The sequence below is a fragment of the Prosopis cineraria genome, unplaced genomic scaffold (assembly GCF_029017545.1).
Source record: "Prosopis cineraria cultivar Desert tree isolate PC_DT_omini unplaced genomic scaffold, ASM2901754v1 PC4, whole genome shotgun sequence".
Classification (NCBI taxonomy): domain Eukaryota; kingdom Viridiplantae; phylum Streptophyta; class Magnoliopsida; order Fabales; family Fabaceae; genus Prosopis; species Prosopis cineraria.
In genome coordinates, this window is record NW_026555335.1 from 9,448,653 (window position 1) to 9,472,068 (window position 23,416).

Below are 23,416 nucleotides of genomic sequence, written 5' to 3' on the forward strand. Positions count from 1 at the left end.
AAAATTTAATTTTAATTTTTTTTTCAATTTATCAAATTACATATTTGTATATATGTGTGAGAGAGAGACATACAACCCAAATCCTTTTTAGGTTTTTTTTTTTACCGGCCCATATGCTTTTTGATTATTATATATTTAAACTTATTTCTTAATTATATTATTCAAAATAAGTTTTAATTTGTTAAATTAACTTTTTACGTAGGAATATTTAAATATAAACCATAAAACAACAGTTAGCTTTTAACCCCAACTTCGTCTTACAAACTGTACTCTATGTAAAATACACGTAACCCACAGCATGATTTGTGTGCTGAATCCGAGGTTTGCCTGGTCCGTTGTATTGCATAATTATATGCGGCTGAACTTCGGCCTCCTATCGCACCGACACGTGGCGCATCCTTTGTTGAGCGCTTTTCTTCTTTCTTGGTCCCTGCCAAAAATCGTGTCTCGTTTTCCTCCTTTATATACCCGGCCTTCCCCGCCTCAATTTGCCTCAACCCAGAATCTCTCATCACCTACTATCATTCTTTATCCCTTTTTTGGCTCTGATTCTCCCGCACTATTTTCGTTACTTATCCTTGGCTTGAAATTCTGTTGCTCCCCCCCTTTCTTTCTTTTCTTTTTGCCCCGCCGGATAGCTGAGAATTTCGATTTCGTTTCTGGCTATGGAGGCTTCGGCGATTGGAAGCTCTCAAGCTAAGCTCAGAAAATCTGAACTTGCTTATAGGGAAGTGCGCTTCTGTTATCTGAAGGATTCTTTCGGGCTTTCGAATTCTAGGATTTGTTTTGATCGGAGTCCCGCATGGAAGAAGGCCGGGATGCGCTTGACTGTGAGAGCTTTTCAATTTGAAGCCGTTCGCGAGGAGAGTCGCTCTCCTTCTGCCAAAACGTCTAAATCGGTGAGTTTTCTTCTCCGGAAATTTCATATCATTGCTTGTTGCGTTTGGTTGCTGGGGGAAGAATTGGGAAACTAGTGGAATTCAGATTTTCTTTGCTTTATTTTAATTGTTCTGGATTGTGGTTTAGCTTGAAGCTTTGAATGGAATATATATTTGCGTTAGAATTTTTCAAAATTAGCTCTAAAAAACAAAGGCTCAAATATCTATTTCATCTTACATTTGTCCCTGTTTTGCGCGCGGTTCTTCTGAGTACTGACGTTCCTTTAGATAATGCATTACTATCATTCCTGGAAGGTTCTTTGAAGGACAAATATAAAATTGTTTTCTCATGATTTTTTAAAAATAAAAGGATATATTTATGATATTCTTCTTTAAAAAATCATAAAAAATATAAATTTTTACCATTAATATTAATATATTCAAATGTCTTTTATTTTATGTAGAAATCAATAATTTAAAAAAAAATAAAAAATGAAATTAAAAAGTTAGGGTATTAAAGAAGGACACATTAAAAATCTCCTAACCCGGTTATATGTGGACATAGCATTTCCCTCTCAAAATTAATTGGATTCTCTGTTGACTATAATCACGTACTCAGTAAAATATATTTAATACTTCAATATTGCCTCTTTCAAATCTTTAGCTGGATTTATACCAAATAAACCAAGTTCTGTCTAAATGAAATAACTCTATCCGGTGTCATGCCAGTAAAAAGAAACTAACGTGCTTGAAATATGGTGGTGCAGCTGAATGATGTCAGGTTATTTGTGGGGTTGCCCCTCGATGCCGTTTCTTCTGACTGTAGTTCAGTAAACCATGCTAGGGCAATTGCAGCTGGTCTGAAGGCTTTGAAGCTATTAGGAGTTGAAGGTGTTGAACTTCCAATTTGGTGGGGTATTGTTGAGAAAGACTGCATGGGAAAATATGAATGGTCAGGTTATCTTGCTATTGCCGAGATGGTTCAGAATGCAGGTCTCAAGCTCCATGTGACGCTTTGCTTTAATGGATCTAAAACACCAAGCATCCCACTACCCAAGTGGGTGTCTCAGATTGGTGATTCGGAGCCAGGCATTTTCTTTACGGATCGATCAGGACAGCGGTACAAGGGATGTTTGTCATTCGCAGTTGATGAACTTCCGGTTTTCAATGGGAAAACTGCAGCGCAGGTCTACCAGGGCTTCTGTGAGAGCTTTAAATCTTCGTTTGCTCATTTTATGGGCTCTACAATTACGGTAAGAAATTTGAATTCTGCGACAAATTTGTACGCTCTCAGCATACAGCTTATTGTTGTTGTATATGACTGACGAAGTCTTTTCATCTCTTGTAGGGAATTTCCATGGGTTTAGGACCAGAAGCGGAGCTACGCTATCCATCTCACCACAAGCTACCAAATATCCATGGAGTTGGAGAATTCCAGTGTTATGACAAAAACATGCTTTGCCTTCTCAAAAAACATGCTGAAGCATCAGGAAACCCTCTGTGGGGGCTTGGTGGTCCCCATGATGCCCCTAACTATCGCCAGTCACCAAACTCTGGCGGCTTTTTCACTGATGGTGGCTCATGGGAGTCTCCTTATGGGAACTTTTTCCTTTCCTGGTATTCTGATATGCTTGTAGCTCATGGTGATCGCCTCCTTTCTATAGCAGCCACAACTTTTGACTGCCAAGTTTCAGTATACGGCAAAATTCCACTAATGCACTCTTGGTACAGAACCCGATCTCATCCTTCTGAGCTAACTGCAGGCTTCTATAACACACAGAACAGAGATGGTTACGAAGCAGTTGCAAATATGTTTGCTAAGAACTCATGTAAGATGATATGTCCTGGAATGGACCTGTCAGATGCAAACCAGCCACATGAAACCCTCTCAAGTCCTGAGTTATTGCTTGCTCAGATTATGGCAGCTTGCAGGAAGCACGGGGTCAAGGTTTCGGGGCAAAATGCGGGTGCTGGAGCTCCAGAAGATTTTGAACAGATCAAGAGAAATTTGTCCGGAGATAATGTGTTGGACTTGTTCACATATAATAGAATGGGGGCTCACTTCTTTTCGCCCGAACATTTTCCTTCGTTCACCAAGTTTGTTCAGAGCCTTAATCAACTAGAATTGCATACAGATGATCTACCTGCTGAAGATGAAGAAGCCGCTGAATCCTTAGTGAACAGCTCAGAATCAAGCAAGCAGTTGCAAGCGGCCTAAAAGTGATTAATTGGTATTTGTGATTATCATGTATATAACAATCTGTTGCGCCATTGCTTAAGAACAGGTTTTCTTTATATTGCAAACAGGATGCATAATGACATCCTCGATTACATAGCCACTGCTATAGACTTTTTACCTCTCTCTCTCTCAATTAGGGGCTATGGTATCAAATCTTATCGAGTGAAAAAGAGATAGGAACAAAGGAGTATCCCGCTTGTTATACATATTGAATCGCAAGAGAATTTTACAATTTCAAGGGAGAGTCCATTGTCTTGAAATCCTTGTTTTATGTGCATGATGAGTTCAACAAGTTCGCTTATGAATTCGCTTCCCTGGAAACATAGAAATGAGCAATATCCTAATCTTGAATTGAGATTTTTTTTTTTGGGTATTTCCTTCAAAGTAATGATTAAGGATTAGTTTAGATTGGGCCAAAAAAAAAAAAAAGGAGAAAAATTGAGGAGAGAATACTATGAAAAAAGGTTAAAAATAGTAAATAGTTTTATTGTTTTTAAGGTTTTTTTTTTCCTTCTAGTATTCTTTATTTTCTAATTTTCTTTCCATCCAAGTCAAAAATAAATAATGATATATAATTTTTTTTTAATTTTACCCTTAACCTAATTCTTTTCCATAGGAAAGAGAGATATGATCACTCACACGTGTGCACAAACATGTCAATATGATAATAGCTTCAAATGCTTAAAATAGGCTCGTGGCCCATAATTTACCGTATTTACTTTAGAAAAAAAATACAATTAATAATTTCTATAATTTTATGAAGTTTTGCTTTTAGTTTCTATATTCTTTTTTTCCAATATGAAAACTGAAAATATGGAAACTCGATTATAAAATGTCATCCAATCTTATTAAAATTATGAGGATTTATGATTGTGTTTTCCTTTTTTCTTCATCTCATTATATGTAACAGTCTTAACTCCGAAATGATGATATTTGTTTCTTCTAGGAAGAAACAGCTTCTCATGAGTCATGAACCTTCTTGTTGACTTATCAGGTATCGCAAAGGATGGCATGGCAACTGTCTATCGTAGCTAACAGAGGTGTTAAATGAATTGTTTGGATGCTCCATTTCGACTGAAGATTTTGTTTCTTTTTTGCCCTTTTCTTCTTATCAATTAACACACACACACACACACACAATACTTTTTTCAGACTTGAACAGTCAAATCAATGATTTCGAAAGTGAGCTCTAGCTTGAAATAAGCGTATATATACCTCTGTTAACAATAGACCAGAAATAGTATTATCAAACATATAAAAGAAGTTTGAGGATCGAAAATTATTTTAATGACTTTAGTGTTTTGTCATTTTTGATGATATGCCCCTAAAAAAATTAAATATTGTAATTTGTAATTCTGGGATTTGTGAAAAGACAGAAATTAAAAATCATTATAATATTTTAATTGTATGCTAGGAAGTTATGTTTCATGAGTAAGAAACTAGCAAGATAACCTTGTCAAATACACAATTGTGAACATCTATGCTTTTTATAATGACAGACAACTAACGTATATAAAATCAAACCTCAATTTTTTCTATTGTGAAATTGTCGGAGAGTTCTAAAAATCTCTATGTTAAGGAACAGGATACATCAAAAGCTCAACAATGTTGTAAAACGTTGGCCATAAGAAAAGCAATGTTGTAACTATAAAAGCTCGTTGTTCTATGTACTAAAGTGAATAGGATACATATGAGGAAGCTAAGAAAAGTTTCAAATTACTTCCTACCAAAACTATGCAGCCACAGATGCATGAACAAGAAGAAACAGTAATCAACTGGCAATCTGCAAAACTGTACAAGGAAGCAACACTACCAGAAAAATTAGACTCTTAACGCAGACACATCATCTCTGCTATAAATTCTAAAAATAAATAAATAAATAAATCTAATTCAGTCCTAAAACACTTCCCAGACATCGCTTATAACAGCATATGGTACTAACTGTTGAAACATGCATCATTCACGAGCAATTTTGGTTTCAAAGCTGCTGAGGCAAATTGCAAAAGCCTGAAATGCAGAGATGGGGTATTGATAGTCCATTGTGAACAAATCCTTCCCTACTTTTCCAAATTGCAGGATTATCTTCTCATGTTCTGCTTCAGAAATAGGTCCATTCTCTGGGGAAGCCACCAGCTGAAAGTTCTTAACTGAAGCAACTGTCACTCGTCCATTGAAGTTCAAGCACCAACATTGGAGCTGCTCGTGCCATCTTGGAGGCTTACTTTTTAGCACGAGCATCCTATCACTGGCCAGAGGCCCAGATTTAGAGTTTTCAATTCGATTTGATTTTGACCTTAAAAATGGGAATAATGGGACTTTTTTTACATAGCTCGGAGACAACTCAGTCTGCATCGGTTGTCTCACCCCTCCGGGTTGAATTGCAGGGGCAGGAATGGTGTCCATGATACATTTCATTTTCCTTGGACCCCTGTTTGGCGCATTACAAGAAGCTGGTAAGTATTGCATCGTCTGTAAATTGGAAAAAATTACAAATTCAAGTAGTTATTCTTCTCAAAAGTAATAGGGTTAAAAATACATGCAAGGACAACTATAGTGTGACAACTCCTTCCAAGGACACGAAAACCTCAATATCAACTTGTAACATTTGATGTTTACCTGGAACCTAGCACATTTAATTCATATAAGACGTGTGCCACTGGATAGTTACCAGTAGAAGCCCTGCCAAACAGATTCCCCAGTCTAACGGAACGGCTTTTTGTAGTCTTTGCCTCTTTGTGAGGTGGCTGGCCATCATAAATTGTGAACTTTGTTCCCAGAAAATTTGATCTTATCAAAGTAATCAAAGGTGTAAGTCTTAGCATAGAAATGAATAAAAAATAATAATTCCTCCAATCCTATTTACAAGACATTTTAACTTAATCACAGATACCAAGATGGGCGGTTAAAATTAGTTAAGAGTATGAATTTTTTTTTCCAAAAATTACTATAACATTCCCAAATTATTCTTAATTAAGACTATTGACCTTTATCTTTGAACTTTAAAGTAAAACATGTCACACAAATTAACCAATTAGATACGTGTGCATTTTTAAAAATGACTTAAATGCTTCACTAAATTTTATAAAGTACTCCATCTATCTCTATATATAAGTTGTTTTTCATAAGCTTGTTTTGTTCTTAAATATAAAGTGTGTCATAATAATTTTTTGAGTAATTGAACAATTTTGCCTTTGTCCTAAAAAGAGGAAGAGATATTAATTAAATACTTTACCCACCACAATAATATTAATAATTTATATGTTTATTAGGGGCAAAACTTGAAAATTGTTACTCTTTCCGTTCAAAAATGTAAGACATTTTTTTAAGGAGTTGGATATTTAAAAATATAAGGCATTTTTACTCTTTTGAGATATAATAATTGCTTTTTTTTTCAAAGGTATTCTTATTAATAATGACTTTATATTTATTGCAAGGTGTTTAATAGAAGTAAACATATGAAAATACAGGGTTAGTTTAAAAGTAGATAACAACTTTATTGGAAGGTGAGATTTAATTAAAAATGTCTTACATTTTTTAACAAAGGGAATATAATTTTATGAGTTTTTAACTAAATAACAAAATTTTATTAATATGTAAAATTTGATCAAAAATATCTTATATATAAAAATGGAGGGAGTATCTTATATTAACAATCAAATAAAACTATAAAAAAGCGTCTCATACTAAAGACTTGAGAGAGTAATAGTGAAGTTGCTCAGTAAAGAGTGCAAGGTGCACCTCAGTTTCCCAACATAGGCGGCGTTGCTTTCCTTTGACATATCATCAGCATCTTGAGAGATTATATAATCTGTGCAAGTAGGACGTCTGCACTTGCGCGCTGCCAGAAGAAACTTTCCCTCATCACATAATGCTAGCCAATTGAAGAACACAAGGTCAGGATTAGAAGCTCTAGAACTTGAAAACAAGACCAAAGAATGAAGAAGAAAAAACAGCATCCTCCAAAATTTAACAGAAATAAGTGATCTAACAACATCTGCTGCAAAAGCCTAGTTTAACCATTCAAACCTTCATAAAATAAAAAGGGACTAAATTCTCACCATTTGTTAAACTGAGAAACAAATAATATGTTTGGGTTGACCTGTTATGCTTTATGAAGCATTGGAGGAGATTTTCCCTCGGGCCATGCTGTCAAAATTTATCAGAAATTATAACATGTTGAATATTGTACCTTGGAGGGCAGGAAAATAATAAATTAAATTGATGTCCTCATCACATGAAAGACAAGCACTATAATCACATCCAATCATTATAGCCTAAAACCAAGGGAATCTTAGAGTACTATCTCGAAGGGTAGGCAAACATTAAACTAAAGCATTCAATAAAAAGGAGTCACGATCTGGTAGCCACTCAAATCTCAATTGGGTCCTTAGTTAGAGGTAATTATCATTTTTCTTCTCTTGCTCTGAATAATTGGACGCGTCCCAATGAAGGAGTCACTATAATTTAAATTTTCTATAATTATAATTTTATATATTCAATAATTAAATTAATTATTTTAATTAGTGCAGAATAGTCTTAATTTCATTTTCTATATTTTGACCAACACCATCTTAATTTTCTTAACAACATCATATTCAACGTAAAAAATCTTGCTTATCAGTAAATATCATTCACCCTCACCCACGGGGATTCTTTCAAGAGAAACTCAGAAAGGCGTTGAAATTGAAATCAGGCGTACTGCGAAAGAGATGTTAAAGAGGGAAAAATTTCTCCAGACAGTATATAGTCATCGAGCATGAACCTGCTTAACAGAGATGGGAAAGGTGATCTTAGAGGAAACGTCAGGTGAGTTGACGATGGCCTTCGTGATGAGCCTCCAAGTGCGGCACACTCCGGCACAAGCCACCACACTCCGACGGGCAGGCCAAGAGCTCTCGGATGCTTCGATTCTGGCCAGCACCTCTCTGAGAAGCTCCTGCGGCATGTTGGCCCAGAAACTCTGCTTCAGGCCATCGGCGATGACCACCTCCACGGAACCGTCCTGGACCACCCGACGGGACATGAAGGACCTCATATCATGAACTTCGAGAATGAAGACGAAGATAATACGCTAATTTCAGCGTTTCGGAAACACTCCCCACGAAAAGATGCTTTGTGGTGTACAATACCTTTTGCTCGGGAAATGCTAAATGGGACCAAAGCTGCTGTAACAGTGAGAGAGAGAGAGAGAGAGAGAGAGAGAGAGAGAGCGCTTGGTATTGTAACTAACTGAATAGCGATTTATGGATGAGAAGGAAGGCAGGCTGGGGGGGGGGGGTGGGTTTCATGGGATTTCATGTTCATTATTTATAGCTGTTCATATTGCATGCCCATACACAGTCATGGTAAAACTATCATCATCTCTAGCTTAAATACTCATGCTTATAATTAATAATTTTTAAATTAGAAGTTTATTTTCTTAAAAAATCATAGTTAAAAAATTATCTTTATTTTATATTCTATCTATACAAAAATACAAGTTGTTAAAAAAGTTAATTATGATCATCTAATTTCAAGTTGATGGTTCAGATTGGTGGTGGTGAGCACCAGAATTGCTACCCATTATTAGGTAGTACGTATTATTCTTAAATTTCTAAACCAAAAAAAAAAAGATTTCTCTTCTTTTGTTTGAAAGGATGATGCTAACTGATGCAAAATATATATTGGCACATTATATTTTCGTTAAAGATTTTTTTTTTTAGTAAAACAAGGGAGAGGAAGATTAAAGAAAAACTTTTAATTACTTCAGTTTCTGCCATTTTGACATTCCTAATTTTTCTCTCTCCGTGCGTTCAATATACAAGATTCATGTTAATGTATATTACAAGACTGGGAAAGTGGTTAGTTGTTGTTATTGTTTTTTTTTTAAACATAATTTTTTATCCTTATAATTTTATTAAATTTTTTTAAATTCTTGTAAATTTTTTTTCAGTGTTTTCAGTTTTTATAGGGATTTAAAAAACAAATATTACTTAATTTTTAAAACTATAAAAATTAAAAATATAAAAAAATTATAAAGACTAAAAATAAAATTTGATGAAATTATAAAAATTGATTATTGTGTTTCAAGTTTGGTATATCTTTTTTAAAAGTTGTTTGGTTCCTTTCATGTCTTAACTCAGAAGAAACCACAAGAAATTAAACGAAAGTGAGTTGAGGATAAAGGACCACATCCACATTTGTCAACAAAGCCCGGTATCTATGAGGTGATTTTATTAGTGAGTGATTTATAAATATTTTTGTAAATGTTTTTTGAGCCTCTTTCAATGAGCTCCTCATAGAAGTGAGAATTTAAGCAGATCAAGCTTATTTAGGCTCAGCTCGAATGAGCTTAACTCTCATAAATATTCAAATGCCCAAACCCGATCCAAACTTTATTTTTAAAATTATTTTTAATTAAATATTTGACGTTGAAATTAATTATTTTTTACAAAAATATAAAATATATTTTGGATACTTAAAATATTTATAGACTCTTTTTTCTAAAAAAATTTCTGGTCTTAAAATCTAAAAATTAATATTAAAATATATTTTAAATATTATTTTAAAACATCTTATAGATTGAAAATAATAAAAATATGACAATATAAATATTTTTTATTTAAAAAAAATATATAGTAATGCATTCAAATATATGATATTTTAGTATAAAATGACCTAAAATTTAAAGAATTAATTAAAATTTATTATATTTTATATATTTTTTAAAATTATAATCTTTTTATTTAGGTATTTGGGCCAAGTCTGAACTTGATTAGGTTTGGCTTAAATTTTTTCAGGCCTATTTGAAACATCAAAAAATTATTATTTTGTTAAGCCCAACCCTAAATTTTTTCAAACAAATTTAGGATGACCCATCGAACTTGCCTCGAATTATCAATTATAGCCCCTAAAACCCAATTTACCTAAACTTTTATTAAAAAAAATTAAAGTTAGCAAATCTCTAAGGAAAACTGATTTGACAATTACTAATGTAGTTTAATTTACTTAGACAATTACATTTGGTTTGGGGGAGGGAAGGAATTTTAATGGAGATGAGACAAGGTGAGGGGGGAAGGGAGGAATCCCTCTAAATTCCTCCAATTTGGAGGGAAAGGGAGAAAAATTTTTAATCTTCTCTCTTGCATTATAATATTGCCAAACAAGAAAAAAAAAAACCCCTCCTCTTGTCCCATCCAAATAAAATAAGGGAAATTTTTCCTCTCCTCTGACCAAAGAGGGGTAAAGATAGTGGTGAATAACAATAAATTAAAGTATTATTTGGGCTAAAATTGAAACGTCACTTGCCAAGAGTCATAACATAAAATGGGCTGAGCAACTGAAGATTCAAGCCCAATAAGCGATCCAAACAATAAGGCCAGTTTAGGCCATAATAGAATAACTTGATCAGATAAGCATGAGTCCATGAATCCCTTAAGTCTCGGAGCCACTGTTTAGATCGTTGTGATACATAAAACCATAACTTCAATAGGCCTCGAGTCTTGCAAAGACATGACTATTACTCATGAGAATCTTAAAGATATAAGCTAGCAGTCAACAATAGAACACGTGATAAGAAGAAGGATCATGCTATAAATCTTGCGGACCATGTGTATTGAATCCTTGATATTTTACAAATAAGTTCCAAATTTTGTGGGAACAATTGTCCCAACCAAAATGCTATAAAAGGAGGAGAAGGTCACAACTAAAAAGGGACGACAACATATATCCAAACAATAAAATCTTTCATATTTATAGTTTTTAGATTTATCAGATAGCTTTTTTCTTATAGTTGTTACTTTCATTTTCAGCTTTGTAGTCTTTTTCATTTTGTAATCCTTTATCACTGATCAAATATTTGTTATTCCAACTCTTGTGTATCTTTTACATTCAAGTAAATTGTGATAAAAGAGCCCAAAAATCCCTTTGTTATCAATTGAGACTTAGTGTTTCTAGTATGCCTAGTAATTTTATTGTTTTTGACAAACAATAATATTTAATTCTTTAACTTCACATAAAATTTCATTTTGATCTCTTAATTTTATATTTTTTTTAATTTTTTAACTCTAACACTATTAGTTTCCTTACAAAAAATTTATTTATCAAACTTTTAATTATTGACAATACATTTTCAAATATTGATATATTAAATTTATGATTTAAAAATAACAATAATTGATGTAAACAATAATTATTTGAAACTAACAATGTTTGGCAAAGGATTAAAGGAGGTTGGCTAATAGCCTAGACTAGCTTGTAATCTTTGTTGATTATGTTACACTTCTTCATTCAAAGAAAAAAATAATAATAATGAAGTTAAATGTTTGATAATTGAAAGAATATTTTACAAAATTAAGAGATCAAATTAAAATATTATATAAAGTTAGAAAATCAAAAGTAGACTTTAGCTATGGATAATATCTTTGGGAACAATTAATACAACATTATGCCAAATATTTAATTCTATGTGGTGTTTGTTAAATGAATTTACATACTATAAAGATTGGGGCATAAATATGTTGGTTTTTAAGACCAATATCTTTGTATTCAAGGATTTAGTCAATAACAAGTCCTAGCTCGTCAAACTTTTGCACTTTCAAGTGTAAATGAGTTAAGAATGAGGCTTTTTTATTTTTTTGATCTTTTGAATTATAAGAGTCACGATCTAACATCATATGTCACTAGGTGTTCCTGTACACCACAAAATGCTCTTTCTTAACCAGAGTTGAGGCCTAGTGGCATGTGATGTAATTCAGACTGTTGATAAGTTAAATGGTTCATCTAAGGGTGTGAAGGAATTATTTATTATTTTTCTGCACTAAATATTTACCTGTTACTGCTATTCTTGTTACTTTTTATTGGAGAATTAACCAATTTTTAGGGAAAATAAAAAAGGGTTCCACCTAAAAACATTTACCACCACGGAAGATGTGATCACGCATCTAATTGAATTGTTAAAATATGATAATATTGATAATATCCTACATATAAATAAATCCCTTGGATTCACATTTGATTCAACCTCAATTTGTAGTGCATAACTACTAAACTACAATTAAATAAAGGGTTCCAACATTTGCCAATCATTAAGGTAAAATGGTTCCCTCCCCCAAAATAGGTGACCCTCCACTAACCTCTTTGTTGATTTTGTTCTAATAATTTGAATGAAGCTCAGGACTTAATAATATTTAAGGTTCAAATTAGTTATGTCGGCCATGATAATTATCAACACTGAGCATTTGCCCGGGGGGTCCATCATGGCGTCAATTTCGGCACCATTCACTCTCGGCTAAAGCATTCTAATAAAGCTGTATCAGAATATCACAAGCGAAGCTGGAATCTTGTACTTAAATCATAGTATCAGGCTTAACAGTTCATTAACAAATCAGGGACATCATCATGGCAATGACGACATGAACCAAGCATCTGATCTCAGGGCATAATCATACAGGAAACAACTATTCCTAATTATTTCTAGAAATCCTGCATATTCTCAATGCAGGACATAATGCAACGTAAAATCGAAATGAATAGAGCAGCCATGCCAAAAAATTCAATTTAATAAGTGACAAAATTCCAAAAACTGTTGGCTTAATTTTGTTACATGAAGACTCAACAATAATAATAGATGTCAAGAAGAACTGTTATACAGAGGAGCCGGCAGGAAGGGAAATGGTGCGACAGAGGCATATGCAACAGGTGGGCGCGCTGGTGCTCCTTTCATGTGTCTCTCCTTTGTCTTTCTGGCAAAATTTTCGTCATTCTGAATTGAAGTTTCCATGGAAGATGAAGACTTTGCAGCACTGTCTGCCGTGAGCTGGTTATTGGAAACACGGTGAATTAGAAGCCCTGACATGAACACGGGAAGATAAAGGAGACTGGCATAAAACATTCTCCTGGCCTTTTCTTTGGTACGATCTCGACAGAATGAAAATGCTGAAGCCGTTATCGCAGCAGTGAGTACTAATGACTCCAGACAAAACCACCCAGAAGTCACACCCCCTGTAGACAAGTTCAGAATTTCCAAGTGTTAGGATTCTTCTAATCACCGAGCTCATATTAAATGCAATGCCGCACACTTGTGAGCAAGTTTTTTTTTTTTAAAAAAAAGAGTATCACTGGATGTCTTCTAAGACAATTCTAAAGAGCAATTTTTTCACAAATAAATTCAAGGTTTTGTGTTTGATGGCCAAAAAAAAAAAAAAAGCTAGGATTTGTGTTAAGTAAGCATTATGATTTTTCCATCAAATTGATTCAGAATCTAAAGTTGACGGAACTGATATGGATGAACATAGTCATGAACATTCAAGCCACAAGACAACTGGCAAACACATCAGTGACACGCTGCGGTGAATAGGGAGAATTTCACAAGGAAACTAACAAGGTCTGTTGCAAAAGTATGCAATCAATTGGAAATAGCTACTCACAATCATATGCCAAGAATCCCAAAGGGATCAGATAAATAGAGTTCCTCAACGCCACTGATGCAGTTCTCTGACCAGATGGGTCAGCAAGTGAGTACATCTTAAACCTGAGCTTATCACACATTAACTAATAAGTAGATGATATTGTATAGAGTATAGACCACCATCAAAACGTGGGAGCAGCAAAATGAAATCCATCTATGTCTAGCATTAAAAGAAATTTGAATGTCAATACAAATGTCCACTATTTGAGCGAATAAAATTTAGTGTAAAATACAATTCGCTCCCCTAAGAAATGTTTGAAAATTGGGTAAATTCTGACTTCAATAGAAGTTTTTGCATATTTTTCCAATAAATGGGAGGGTTGTGTACGATGGGCCTCTATTAGAGGAAGAAGAATAATTTACTCTAAAATTGAAGAATATACCAAATGGCATCAGCTTAGATGGCCATACACATGCAACTGAACACCAAATATGAATTACTAAGTTCCACTCTGGAATAAGCATTAGGAACAGAACAGGTAGTCCATGTAGAAAACATAAATTTCTTAATCAAGACAAGTCTTGAACAAAGGGAATCACCACATAAGCAAAAAGTGATTGAGGGAGGCATCAGAAAAGTTGCATAAACGATAACCTATCATAAAAAATAATTAAGTTCGAACATACCCTCCAGCAGCATAATCACTGCGGCACATGTATGCAAGGGCCATAAAATGAGGTATCTGCCAAAAATACAAAGCTGCTGGAAGAATTAATGCATTTAGTGAAACATCACCAGCAGCTGCTGCCCATCTGAAGACAAGATCACCAAAAAAAATGGTGAGGGGAAGAAGAAACCATGCACACATGTACTAGAACAGGATGAAAGAGGGTGAACAAGATGAAGGCAAAAACAACCAATTGGTGAGCTTTCATGCTCCATTTACTGATTAAATAGAGGTGTAAGAAAACTCCCAACAAAAAGCCAACTCAACACCTACTTTAACTTTATTTCTTTAATAAACATCTGTCATGAATTCTATCACCAAAACACGAACAAAACTGTCTTAAATTCAATTTTCAAACCACGTTTAGAAGAGCTGCAATCGTGCGCCTGAAAATTGACAATTGCCATGCATCAGTGAAACAAAAGAAAACTTGTAGAGAATTTACCCTAAAAGTGGTGGAATAGCACCAACAATAGCCCCCACCCAAGTATTCACGGGATGAATCTGCTTCAGTGGAGTATATACAAATGCATACAAAACAAGGTTGGAAGCTGCAAGCCCGGCAGCCAACATATTAGCCTGGAAAAACCTTGTCATAAAGCAGCATCATTAGTTGCTCAGTTAGCAGCATTCAAAAGGGTTATCCTAAGATGAAAAACTAAAAAAGACTGAATAATTTGGTTTTTCTACCTTTGTTGCTAACAGAGCCGTGCCTGCTAAACCAACAAATGAAGCCCAGTTGACTGCATGTGGTATTGAAATGCGCCCTGATGGTAGTGGCCTTTTACTTGTTCTCTTCATTTTGGCATCATTATTTATCTCAAACACCTAATAAGCCAAAATCATTGCATAGATTCAATGTCAACAAAGTATAAAAGGCAAAAGGTCCAACAAAAAGCAGGTTCAGACCAAAGCAAGTAAAATAACCACAGCAATATTACATGCTACTGATGGAAAGATAGAGTCTAACAAGGTTTAGTCTATCATAGATATTCTGCCATCATATATATATATATATCTGCTACCAATCCCTATCTTTACCATGTCTATGCCAAGAAAGTAACATGATATCACTGCAAGCAACAACAACAACAACAACAACAAACCTTTATCCCACTAGGTGGGGTCGGCTACATGGATTGCAAGACGCCATTGTGTTCTATCATTTATCAAGCTTTTAGGAATATTATTAATTAAGAGATCGCGTTCAACAACTTCCAAGAGTGTTCTCTTAGGCCTTCCTCTACCTCTCTTAATCGGACTCAAAGTTATATGTTCCACTCTTCTCACTGGTGCCTCCCTTGGTCTTCTTTGTACATGCCCAAACTATCTCAACCGATTTTCTACCATTTTTTCCTCAATAGGTGCCACCCTTACTTTTTCGCGTACGTGCTCATTTCGAATTTTATCTTTACGTGTATGTCCGCACATCCATCGTAACATTCTCATCTCTGCTGCTCCAACTTTATGCTCTTGCTGTCCCGTTAGAGCCCAGCATTCACTACTATATAACATTGCCGGTCTGATAGCAGTGTGATAAAACTTTCCTTTAAGTTTATTAGGTACCTTACGGTCACAAATAACTCCTTTAGCTTTTCTCCAATTAAACCACCCAGCTTGAACTCTATGTGAAATATCTCCACTGATTTCGCCATCATTTTGAATAATGGCTCCCAAATATCTAAACTTTTCCACTTAAGGTATAATTTGATCTCCCAATTTCACTTCCAAATTATTGTCGAATATTCCTTTACCAAATTTACAATATAAATATTCCGTCTTACTTCTACTCAGACGAAAACCTTTCGACTCCAATGTCCTCCTCCATAACTCAAGTTTACAATTAACCTCTTCTCTTGTCTCTGCTATAAGAACTATATCATCCGCGAAGAGCATACATTTCGGGATTTTCTCTTAAATATGTTCCGTCAAAACATTTAAAATCAAGTTGAACAAATAAGGAATCAGAGATGATCCCTGATGTAGTCCAATCTTTATAGGAAAATCCTTTGTTTGACCACTAGGTGTTCTTATACAAGTTTTTACCCCCTCATACATATCTTCTATGGCTTTAATATAAGCAATCCGTACTCCCTTTTTTTCCAACGCTTTCCAAAGCACTTCTCTTGGTATACGGTCATAAGCTTTTTCCAAATCAATAAAAACCATGTGTAGATCTTTATCTTTACAACGATATTTTTTCATTAATCCCCTTAGTAGATAAATCACCTCTGTAGTTGATCTACTTGGCATAAAACCAAATTGATTCTCAGAAATACTTGTCTCCAATCTCAACCTGTGCTCAATTACTTTCTCCCACAATTTCATTGTGTGGCTCATGAGTTTAATCCCTCTATAGTTAGTACAATTCTGAATATCTCCTTTATTTTTATAAATAGGAATTAATATACTTCTCCTCCACTCATCAGGCATTTTCTTAGATCGTAAAATCACATTAAATAACTTAGTTAACCATCTCACCCCTTCTTCACCTAAACAATTTATTCAAATCCCAATGTCTTGTACAGTTAATCGAGAATTGATAATGCAGATTCCCATCATTTCCATTTTCCATTTTATATGATATTATGATGAATTTGAGTGTGTCTTTTCCTGCATTCTTGTGCCTATTAAGTATACATATCCTATGCTGATTATGAATTTCATGGTATTAATCTTTCTGAGTCTCAAATCTTGGTATAAAGTACACCATGTGACAGAGTCTAAAGAAATGGTAAAGAAGGGAAGCAAACGAGACACAATACTTAATGCACTCTAGAGTAAGAAAATTATCCCTACAAACCAACCTGATTTAATGAGTTAGCAGACGCTGCAACCATCATGGTACCCATGCAAGTCCAACATAGTGCAGGAAAGTCAACAGCAGTGCTACTACCTAAGACAAATCCAGTCCCAGATGTTGCAACCACAAGCATGCTGAACCAATGTAAAAGGGGATAAGTTGAATTGCAAAAATATTGACCCATTTTTATCATCATAACTGCTACCAAACAATGAGAGTCTCATATACAGAGATGGAAAGATGCAGAAATTGATGAAAATTCCAAGGGGGCTGAAACAGGAGACATTGATCTTATACAAGGAAAATCAGATAAAAAACAGAAAAATTATGACTCAATTAAATTACAACTTACTCCAAAAACCAAACATCAACAAACAAATTAATATCAATTCACAATCAAAGTTTCAAAAACACAAGAAAGCCGAAAATTAAGATAATATCGATGAACCCAAAGAACTCCAATCATGATAAACATGTTCATTGTTTTGAAATAGACGCAAAGGATCCACTTAGTACATTATCACACATTTTGTGATATCTTGCATACCATGATATGGTATACCAAGGTATAACTTATAAGGTGCCATGGTAATTAATATTCTCATGTTTGGTATGACATATAAAAAATTATTATAGAAGGATGTAGTTGGTATTTATTTTTAAAAGCTACAATGCTAAAAAAAGTGTGATGAGAGATCTCCAAAGTTTAAGGGTGGTACGCATAATGGTGTTATCTAAAGCCTCTTGGTAATATTGGAAGACACAGAGAATCTCACATACTAGCATGCTACAAATAGGCATCTTGGGCAAAGCCTAATATCCAAGTTATCAAGATCAAGATATTAGTGTACCAAATGCCTCCACAGGCAAACTAGCAAAAGGAGGAAGGGAACAAAGACTTCCCCTTCATGATAAAGTTGTCTTCTTATTATCATCTAATATATTTCTCAGTGGCCACTTTCATATTTTTGGGCTTGTTTGATTCTTTCTATTTTATATTCTTGAAACAATTTTGTAGAGTAATTTTTTAGAACAAGTTTTGGAAACAAAGAATTTAAAGATCTGTTTGAATTATCATTTTGAAAAACATATCTAACGTGGTGAAGTGAAAGATGGAGGAATGGTTTGCCTTATTAACATAATCGCTACTATTAAAGACATAATGGTCTTTGCCTCTTCTCTTATTTTGTAGAACAAAAGGTAACAAAACATAACCAAAAAAAAAAATTTTCAAAACAAATTTTAACTTTTTATTTTCTAGAACACAACCAAAAACATGTTTTTTTTTTAATTCAAAAACATGTTTTCAAACAGGTTTCTTATTATTTTGTTCAAAATAAAAAGCTGTTCTAAAAATAGGAAATCAGGCCCTTTGTTTCTGTTTCTGTAAATAAGAGACAAATGGGGGGAGATTTCAACTTCCTAACCCAACATAACCGCAATCGACCAAAAATTTAGAAACAAAAAATAAAACAAAGATAATCAATAACGTTGCTGGAAAATGTTTAGCAAGAATCCTAGACCTACTTGCATAAGCTACATGTGCACTACACATTACAGTATTTCTAAAAACTAACTGCATTTCCTAGAACAATTGACAGTGCGCTATATAACGTCATGTAACAGAGGTTGCAGGGTGTATACGTAAAGAATAGATCACAGCTAAGTCCGAATTCTGTAGCAGTCCAAGCGTCAAACAGATGTTCCTGCCGATGCACCTTAATCTAAGAACACTTTGTTAACAAAGCAGAATCATTCTAAGAAAACAACTTGAAAATTTGACGATGTCCCACCCTCAAGTGTTTGCTGATCGGATTTGAAGTTAGAGTAATTCAGGCATACTAACTGCCACAAAACTGTTAATTCAAGTCATTCAATCTCCAAATCACATTAGATGAGAATGCTAAGGCATAAACGCGGTGCTACTATAACATAGGTCAATGGAAAAAGGGTAAAACTAGACGGAACACATGGAACTGCAATCACTCCGCAGAAACCAATGGTCAGGCATAATACGAAAGGCCGTCAAAACATTCACAATGATCAATTATTGATAAATCTTACCTGAGACGAGCTTTAGAAAGCTCCCAATAGCATCGACTATAGTGGCGAGTCAAGTCAACAATTTCCCTGGCTTTAGAAGGCGACGCTGAGATTAGAGATGTGAGATCGACTGCACCGGTGGAAGAGGAGGAAGCAGAGACAGCTGGAATGCCATCGGATTTGGTAAGTCCGAGTTTCAAGGAATTGGAATCGGGAACAGAGGACGACGAATGAAGACGATGAGAGTGAGAGAGAATACAAAGACGAAGAACACCATCAGTGCATAAAGAGGGAGGATTAAGATTCTGGGAGGAATATTGGAGAAGCTTGGAATAGAAGCGGAGAGAACTCCTCATCGCGCCGAGGAAGCGGAAGAAGATGAGGAATCGCCGACGAGGCAGGGGAGACCCAGCCTGCGAGGAAAGCTTGAAACAGTGAAAACATGAGGATAGTCTAATGTGATTTTTTTTTGTTTTTTTTTTTGGGGGAAATTAATCCAAGGGGAAATCGCATTCAAGACCTCTCCAGAGCATTTCATTTACAAAAAAATAAAAAAAATAAAAAATCAAAGGAGTTTAAATTGGGCAACACATCCAAGTCCAAAGGATTAATCACAGATAAAGATTAATAATAAAAAGATAAGTCATATTTTTATTTTAATAATAATTTATTTTATATTAATTTTTATTTGTGATTAATTCTCTTGAAAAGAGTTGGATGTAATTTTTTCTTTTAAATTCACTCGATAAGACCAAAGATCAAAGTGTAATTAAATTTTAATGTGAAAAAATAAAATTACTCTTCATTTTCTTAAAACAAATCACCCCACTAGTAGCTCTGGTGGTCAAGCCACCCTACTAGATTGGATGCAATTTTTTTTTATTGTTTTGGCAAGGGAGACAAATTTTTTTAAAAAAGTGACTAAGGGAGAATTTAAACTCACATCCTTTTAACCACCAAAATCCAAAAGGATAGTTAGCGATATATGATAGGGTTATTACACTCTTCTTAAAAAACTAGCTTGTCGAAGTGCACAACATACCTTTTTCCCTGTCTATCCAGTGGAATCACATCATTTTATCTACGGGTGGTCAAAGTATCATTACCTTCTCTCTCACATGCTAGCTCAGTGGGGTGTGCAGCACACCCACTTATATAAGCAAGACTTTTCCAAATCCCTCCAATTGTGGGACGTAATAGTTTCCCAAATCCATGACGTCCTATCATTGGTGGCCTACCAGAGGAACCCACCAACTCGACAAATTTAAGGTTGGCTCTGATATCACTTTGTCGTACGACCATTACCCTCACCCCAATATGTTAGCCTTTTGGAGAAATGATAATAGCCTTATGACAAATAGTTAGCTATTAGACTAAAAATTCCTTTCAATTATATAATACAAAGCTTTATATGTATTTTTCACTTTATTTTCGCTTCCCATGCCAATACTTATCACAAACTTAATGGTTATTTATCATTTCACAAATAGCTACTTTTTATATTAATAATAAGACTTGTTAAAAATTTAATATACATTGGATTTTATAAATGTTTACTTGTTTTTATTATCAAAAATGACAAGTCTCCATTGATAATTTAACAAGTAATTATTTATAAAATGACAAGTTCCATTACTAGTTTTGAAAATTTTTCTTGATAATTTGACAAACAAGTCTCAATTGATAATTTAATATGTAATTATTTGTGAAATGACAATTCTCATCACTATATTTGAAAATTTCTCTTAATAATTTGACAAGTAAATTTTAGCAAAATAATAAGTTCATATAAGCTTTTAACAAATAAAATTTTAATAATAAAAACAAGTAAACATTTATAAAAACTACTTTATATTAAATTTCTCTGAAAAGTTTCTATTGATAATTTAACAAGTAAACATTTGTAAGATAATAAGTCCTGTTACTGTTGTAGTAATTGTGTGTGTGTATCAGAAGAAGTCCTACATTGCCTTAATGAAGAGAGCTCATAGTGTATAAATACTAAGGAATGAAAGAAGTTAGTAAAATGGATTTGGAGGAGAAGTAAACTTATGCATACGAAACAGGCCAACTTAGGGCAATCGCGGTTAAAAATAGCCAATTCGCCCCCTGCGCGTGAGTTTAAAAGGTGTAACCTCCCTAAGATTAAATCACAAATTACTCTAAATCATGGTATTCTAGGGTTTTACTCTTAAAGGATTACCAAATTGTAAAGTTTTACAAAGAGATTTTCTCAAAATTCTTTAGATGGAATCCCAATCTCAGCAATTCAAATCTCAATATAATTTAATAAATCCAAATCAAAGTTTTGGAAAATAAAGCGGAAGCTTAAAAATCAATTAGGACCCAAATAATGAGTTTTAAAACTCAAAAATAGATTTTTGTACAGAAAATGACACATGCATCGTAGCTTACAGCTTGTGCACAGCAGCGTGTCTTCTCTGTGCCATGCGCCGCGACATGAGGCATCATGCGCCACGGCGCATTGCATGAAATTTGACATATCAGTGCTATCATATGATAGCACAGTGCATGAATTTCCGACGCGTCCCAAATCTCCGTCTAATGTTCAATTGAGGTGGTTTTGATGTCTACACAAAGCTTTCTCCTAACTCTAGCTAATGACACCAATTTCACATTCAAACTCATTTTCGATAAAAAGTTGGGCACTAAAACCCATTTTGACCATTTTTTTTACAAAATCTCATAAATGGAGTGTCCCAACTCAATCACATGTGCCAATAGCTTACACCAACTATCCGACCACACTTAATAGACTCTTGCAGACTTGTGCAACGCATTACACACAATCAAAAACACTTATATCATAAAATCACCACTCAACCCCGATTTCCAAAAAAACATACAGGGGGAGGAAATATTGCATAAAATCAACTATTTCATTCCAATTTTTTCAAAATACATATGTTTCTATTTGCCCAAGTATTTTAGCCCTATCCATAGGTTCACAACCAAAACTCACTAACCTAGGGTATAAAATACACTAGTTATACACAAAATCATGCAAGTAGTGGATAAATCATGTCAATTAATCCTAGTTGAAAATTACATTAACAAATACACATGAAAATAATAAAAGAAAGGCATATAGAGAATTACTCCACAAATCTTAAGCCTCTGTATGTTTTTTTCGACTCAAATCCGATGAGTTAGGTCTTAAAAATATTGAGAATTAATGGGTGAGTACAACCACTCAGTAGCCAAATTTCACTTAACCTATACAGTTGCATAATAATTGTAAATAGATGTAATTAGATAAATAAGCATACATATCACATAACACTCAGCCATAGTTTACAAAACTAACAACCATATGATCGGGCTTGCCATAAAATAACTTATCATATTATTTAGCAAAAACATAACACATGGTCACAAAAATAACAACTATGCGCCTTCAACACATGTCGGACCATAAAACTAACAATCATGTGACCAGACTTAGAATGCATGATTAGATACCAACCTTACATCCTCTTGTTACCTCTGACACGAAACCGATGGCTATCATGTGGCTACATCCTTCTCGAACTAACCCTTGCCTTTCACTTGTGAGGAGCTACCAGGCTAAGGTTAACTCACTCACTTATGTAATTTAGTTTTCCCTAATACTAACAACCATGGTGTGTCGTACCCCTAGTCTAGCCTCCTCATGAACCGGTGGAGACTAGTTAGGTTCAAGTCCCTCATAAAACAAGTAGGACAATCTTGAAACAACCATGGGATAAGGGCTACCTCTCGATTCCAACGGTTATTGCCAAGGCTAGTTCTTGATTCTAACTGTTATTGTCAATACCACATGAATTTCAACCAATCTACTCTTCTTCTTAGGCGAACTCCAACCAATAATTATGTAATGCACATGTTTCACATATTATGCATTTTTAACAATCAATTCTTATCACATGAATTCACATAATTCAAATGCTCCACAATTCAACATATTATATATTATAAATCTCCACTATTGTAACAACATGCCATAAGCAAACTTTTAAATCACAAGTAAGTGGCATAAATCAACATTTTCTTTCCTAAAATCATTTCACAAGTCAAACATTGCCAATATGCATCATACATTCAAATCATTCATCATATTTCACAAAACACAATTAATATTCAACCATAAAAGTTAAGTTTTTCTCGGTTATCTCAAACTTTTAAGAGGTTAAAGGTTTATTCCTCACTATACCAACTTTTCAAAGTTTCAACAAGCTCGAATGGTGTAACATCCTAATTTTTATATAATAAAGAAATTGTGGAATTTAGGTTTTGAAAAAAAAAATAATAATAGGAATTTATATTATTTAAGGTTAT

General features: G+C 34.1%; 3 protein-coding genes across 3 annotated transcripts; 1 reads left to right on the top strand and 2 right to left on the bottom strand.

Moving 5' to 3' along the window:
• The first annotated feature begins 491 nt into the window (after positions 1-491).
• Positions 492-3,377, top strand: LOC129308737 (inactive beta-amylase 9). Its single transcript, XM_054950072.1, has 3 exons — positions 492-899; positions 1,646-2,131; positions 2,227-3,377. Exons 1-3 carry the CDS (start codon positions 666-668, stop codon positions 3,094-3,096), a joined length of 1,590 nt encoding a protein of 529 aa, XP_054806047.1. The 5' UTR covers positions 492-665; the 3' UTR covers positions 3,097-3,377.
• Positions 3,378-4,742: 1,365 nt separating this feature from the next.
• On the bottom strand, positions 4,743-8,357 carry LOC129308738 (tubby-like F-box protein 3). The gene is made up of 5 exons (XM_054950073.1): positions 7,880-8,357; positions 7,176-7,263; positions 6,856-6,988; positions 5,734-5,904; positions 4,743-5,545 (listed from the first exon to the last, which is right to left on the bottom strand). The coding sequence occupies exons 1-5, from the start codon at positions 8,150-8,152 to the stop codon at positions 5,074-5,076; spliced, it is 1,137 nt and encodes a 378-aa protein (XP_054806048.1). The 5' UTR covers positions 8,153-8,357; the 3' UTR covers positions 4,743-5,073.
• A 4,060-nt stretch (positions 8,358-12,417) lies between these two features.
• On the bottom strand, positions 12,418-19,521 carry LOC129310153 (protoheme IX farnesyltransferase, mitochondrial). The gene is made up of 7 exons (XM_054952020.1): positions 19,100-19,521; positions 17,040-17,169; positions 14,923-15,060; positions 14,678-14,811; positions 14,192-14,317; positions 13,524-13,627; positions 12,418-13,098 (listed from the first exon to the last, which is right to left on the bottom strand). The coding sequence occupies exons 1-7, from the start codon at positions 19,432-19,434 to the stop codon at positions 12,728-12,730; spliced, it is 1,338 nt and encodes a 445-aa protein (XP_054807995.1). The 5' UTR covers positions 19,435-19,521; the 3' UTR covers positions 12,418-12,727.
• Positions 19,522-23,416: the final 3,895 nt, after the last annotated feature.

What these genes read in the sequence shown, in the direction of transcription:
- LOC129308737 (XM_054950072.1), top strand. Translation starts at nt 666, where the DNA reads ATGGAGGCTTCGGCGATTGGAAGCTCTCAAGCTAAGCTCAGAAAATCT. An exon ending in CTGCCAAAACGTCTAAATCG is followed by an intron (nt 900 to 1,645) that starts GTGAGTTTTCTT and finishes ATGGTGGTGCAG; the next exon opens with CTGAATGATGTCAGGTTATT. An exon ending in TTATGGGCTCTACAATTACG is followed by an intron (nt 2,132 to 2,226) that starts GTAAGAAATTTG and finishes CATCTCTTGTAG; the next exon opens with GGAATTTCCATGGGTTTAGG.
- LOC129308738 (XM_054950073.1), bottom strand. Translation starts at nt 8,152, where the DNA reads ATGAGGTCCTTCATGTCCCGTCGGGTGGTCCAGGACGGTTCCGTGGAG. An exon ending in TTCCCATCTCTGTTAAGCAG is followed by an intron (nt 7,264 to 7,879) that starts GTTCATGCTCGA and finishes AAATTTTGACAG; the next exon opens with CATGGCCCGAGGGAAAATCT. An exon ending in GTTTCTCAGTTTAACAAATG is followed by an intron (nt 6,989 to 7,175) that starts GTGAGAATTTAG and finishes TCAATTGGCTAG; the next exon opens with CATTATGTGATGAGGGAAAG.
- LOC129310153 (XM_054952020.1), bottom strand. Translation starts at nt 19,434, where the DNA reads ATGAGGAGTTCTCTCCGCTTCTATTCCAAGCTTCTCCAATATTCCTCC. An exon ending in CTTTCTAAAGCTCGTCTCAG is followed by an intron (nt 17,170 to 19,099) that starts GTAAGATTTATC and finishes ACATTGGTTCAG; the next exon opens with CATGCTTGTGGTTGCAACAT. An exon ending in GCTATTCCACCACTTTTAGG is followed by an intron (nt 14,318 to 14,677) that starts GTAAATTCTCTA and finishes TCTTGTCTTCAG; the next exon opens with ATGGGCAGCAGCTGCTGGTG.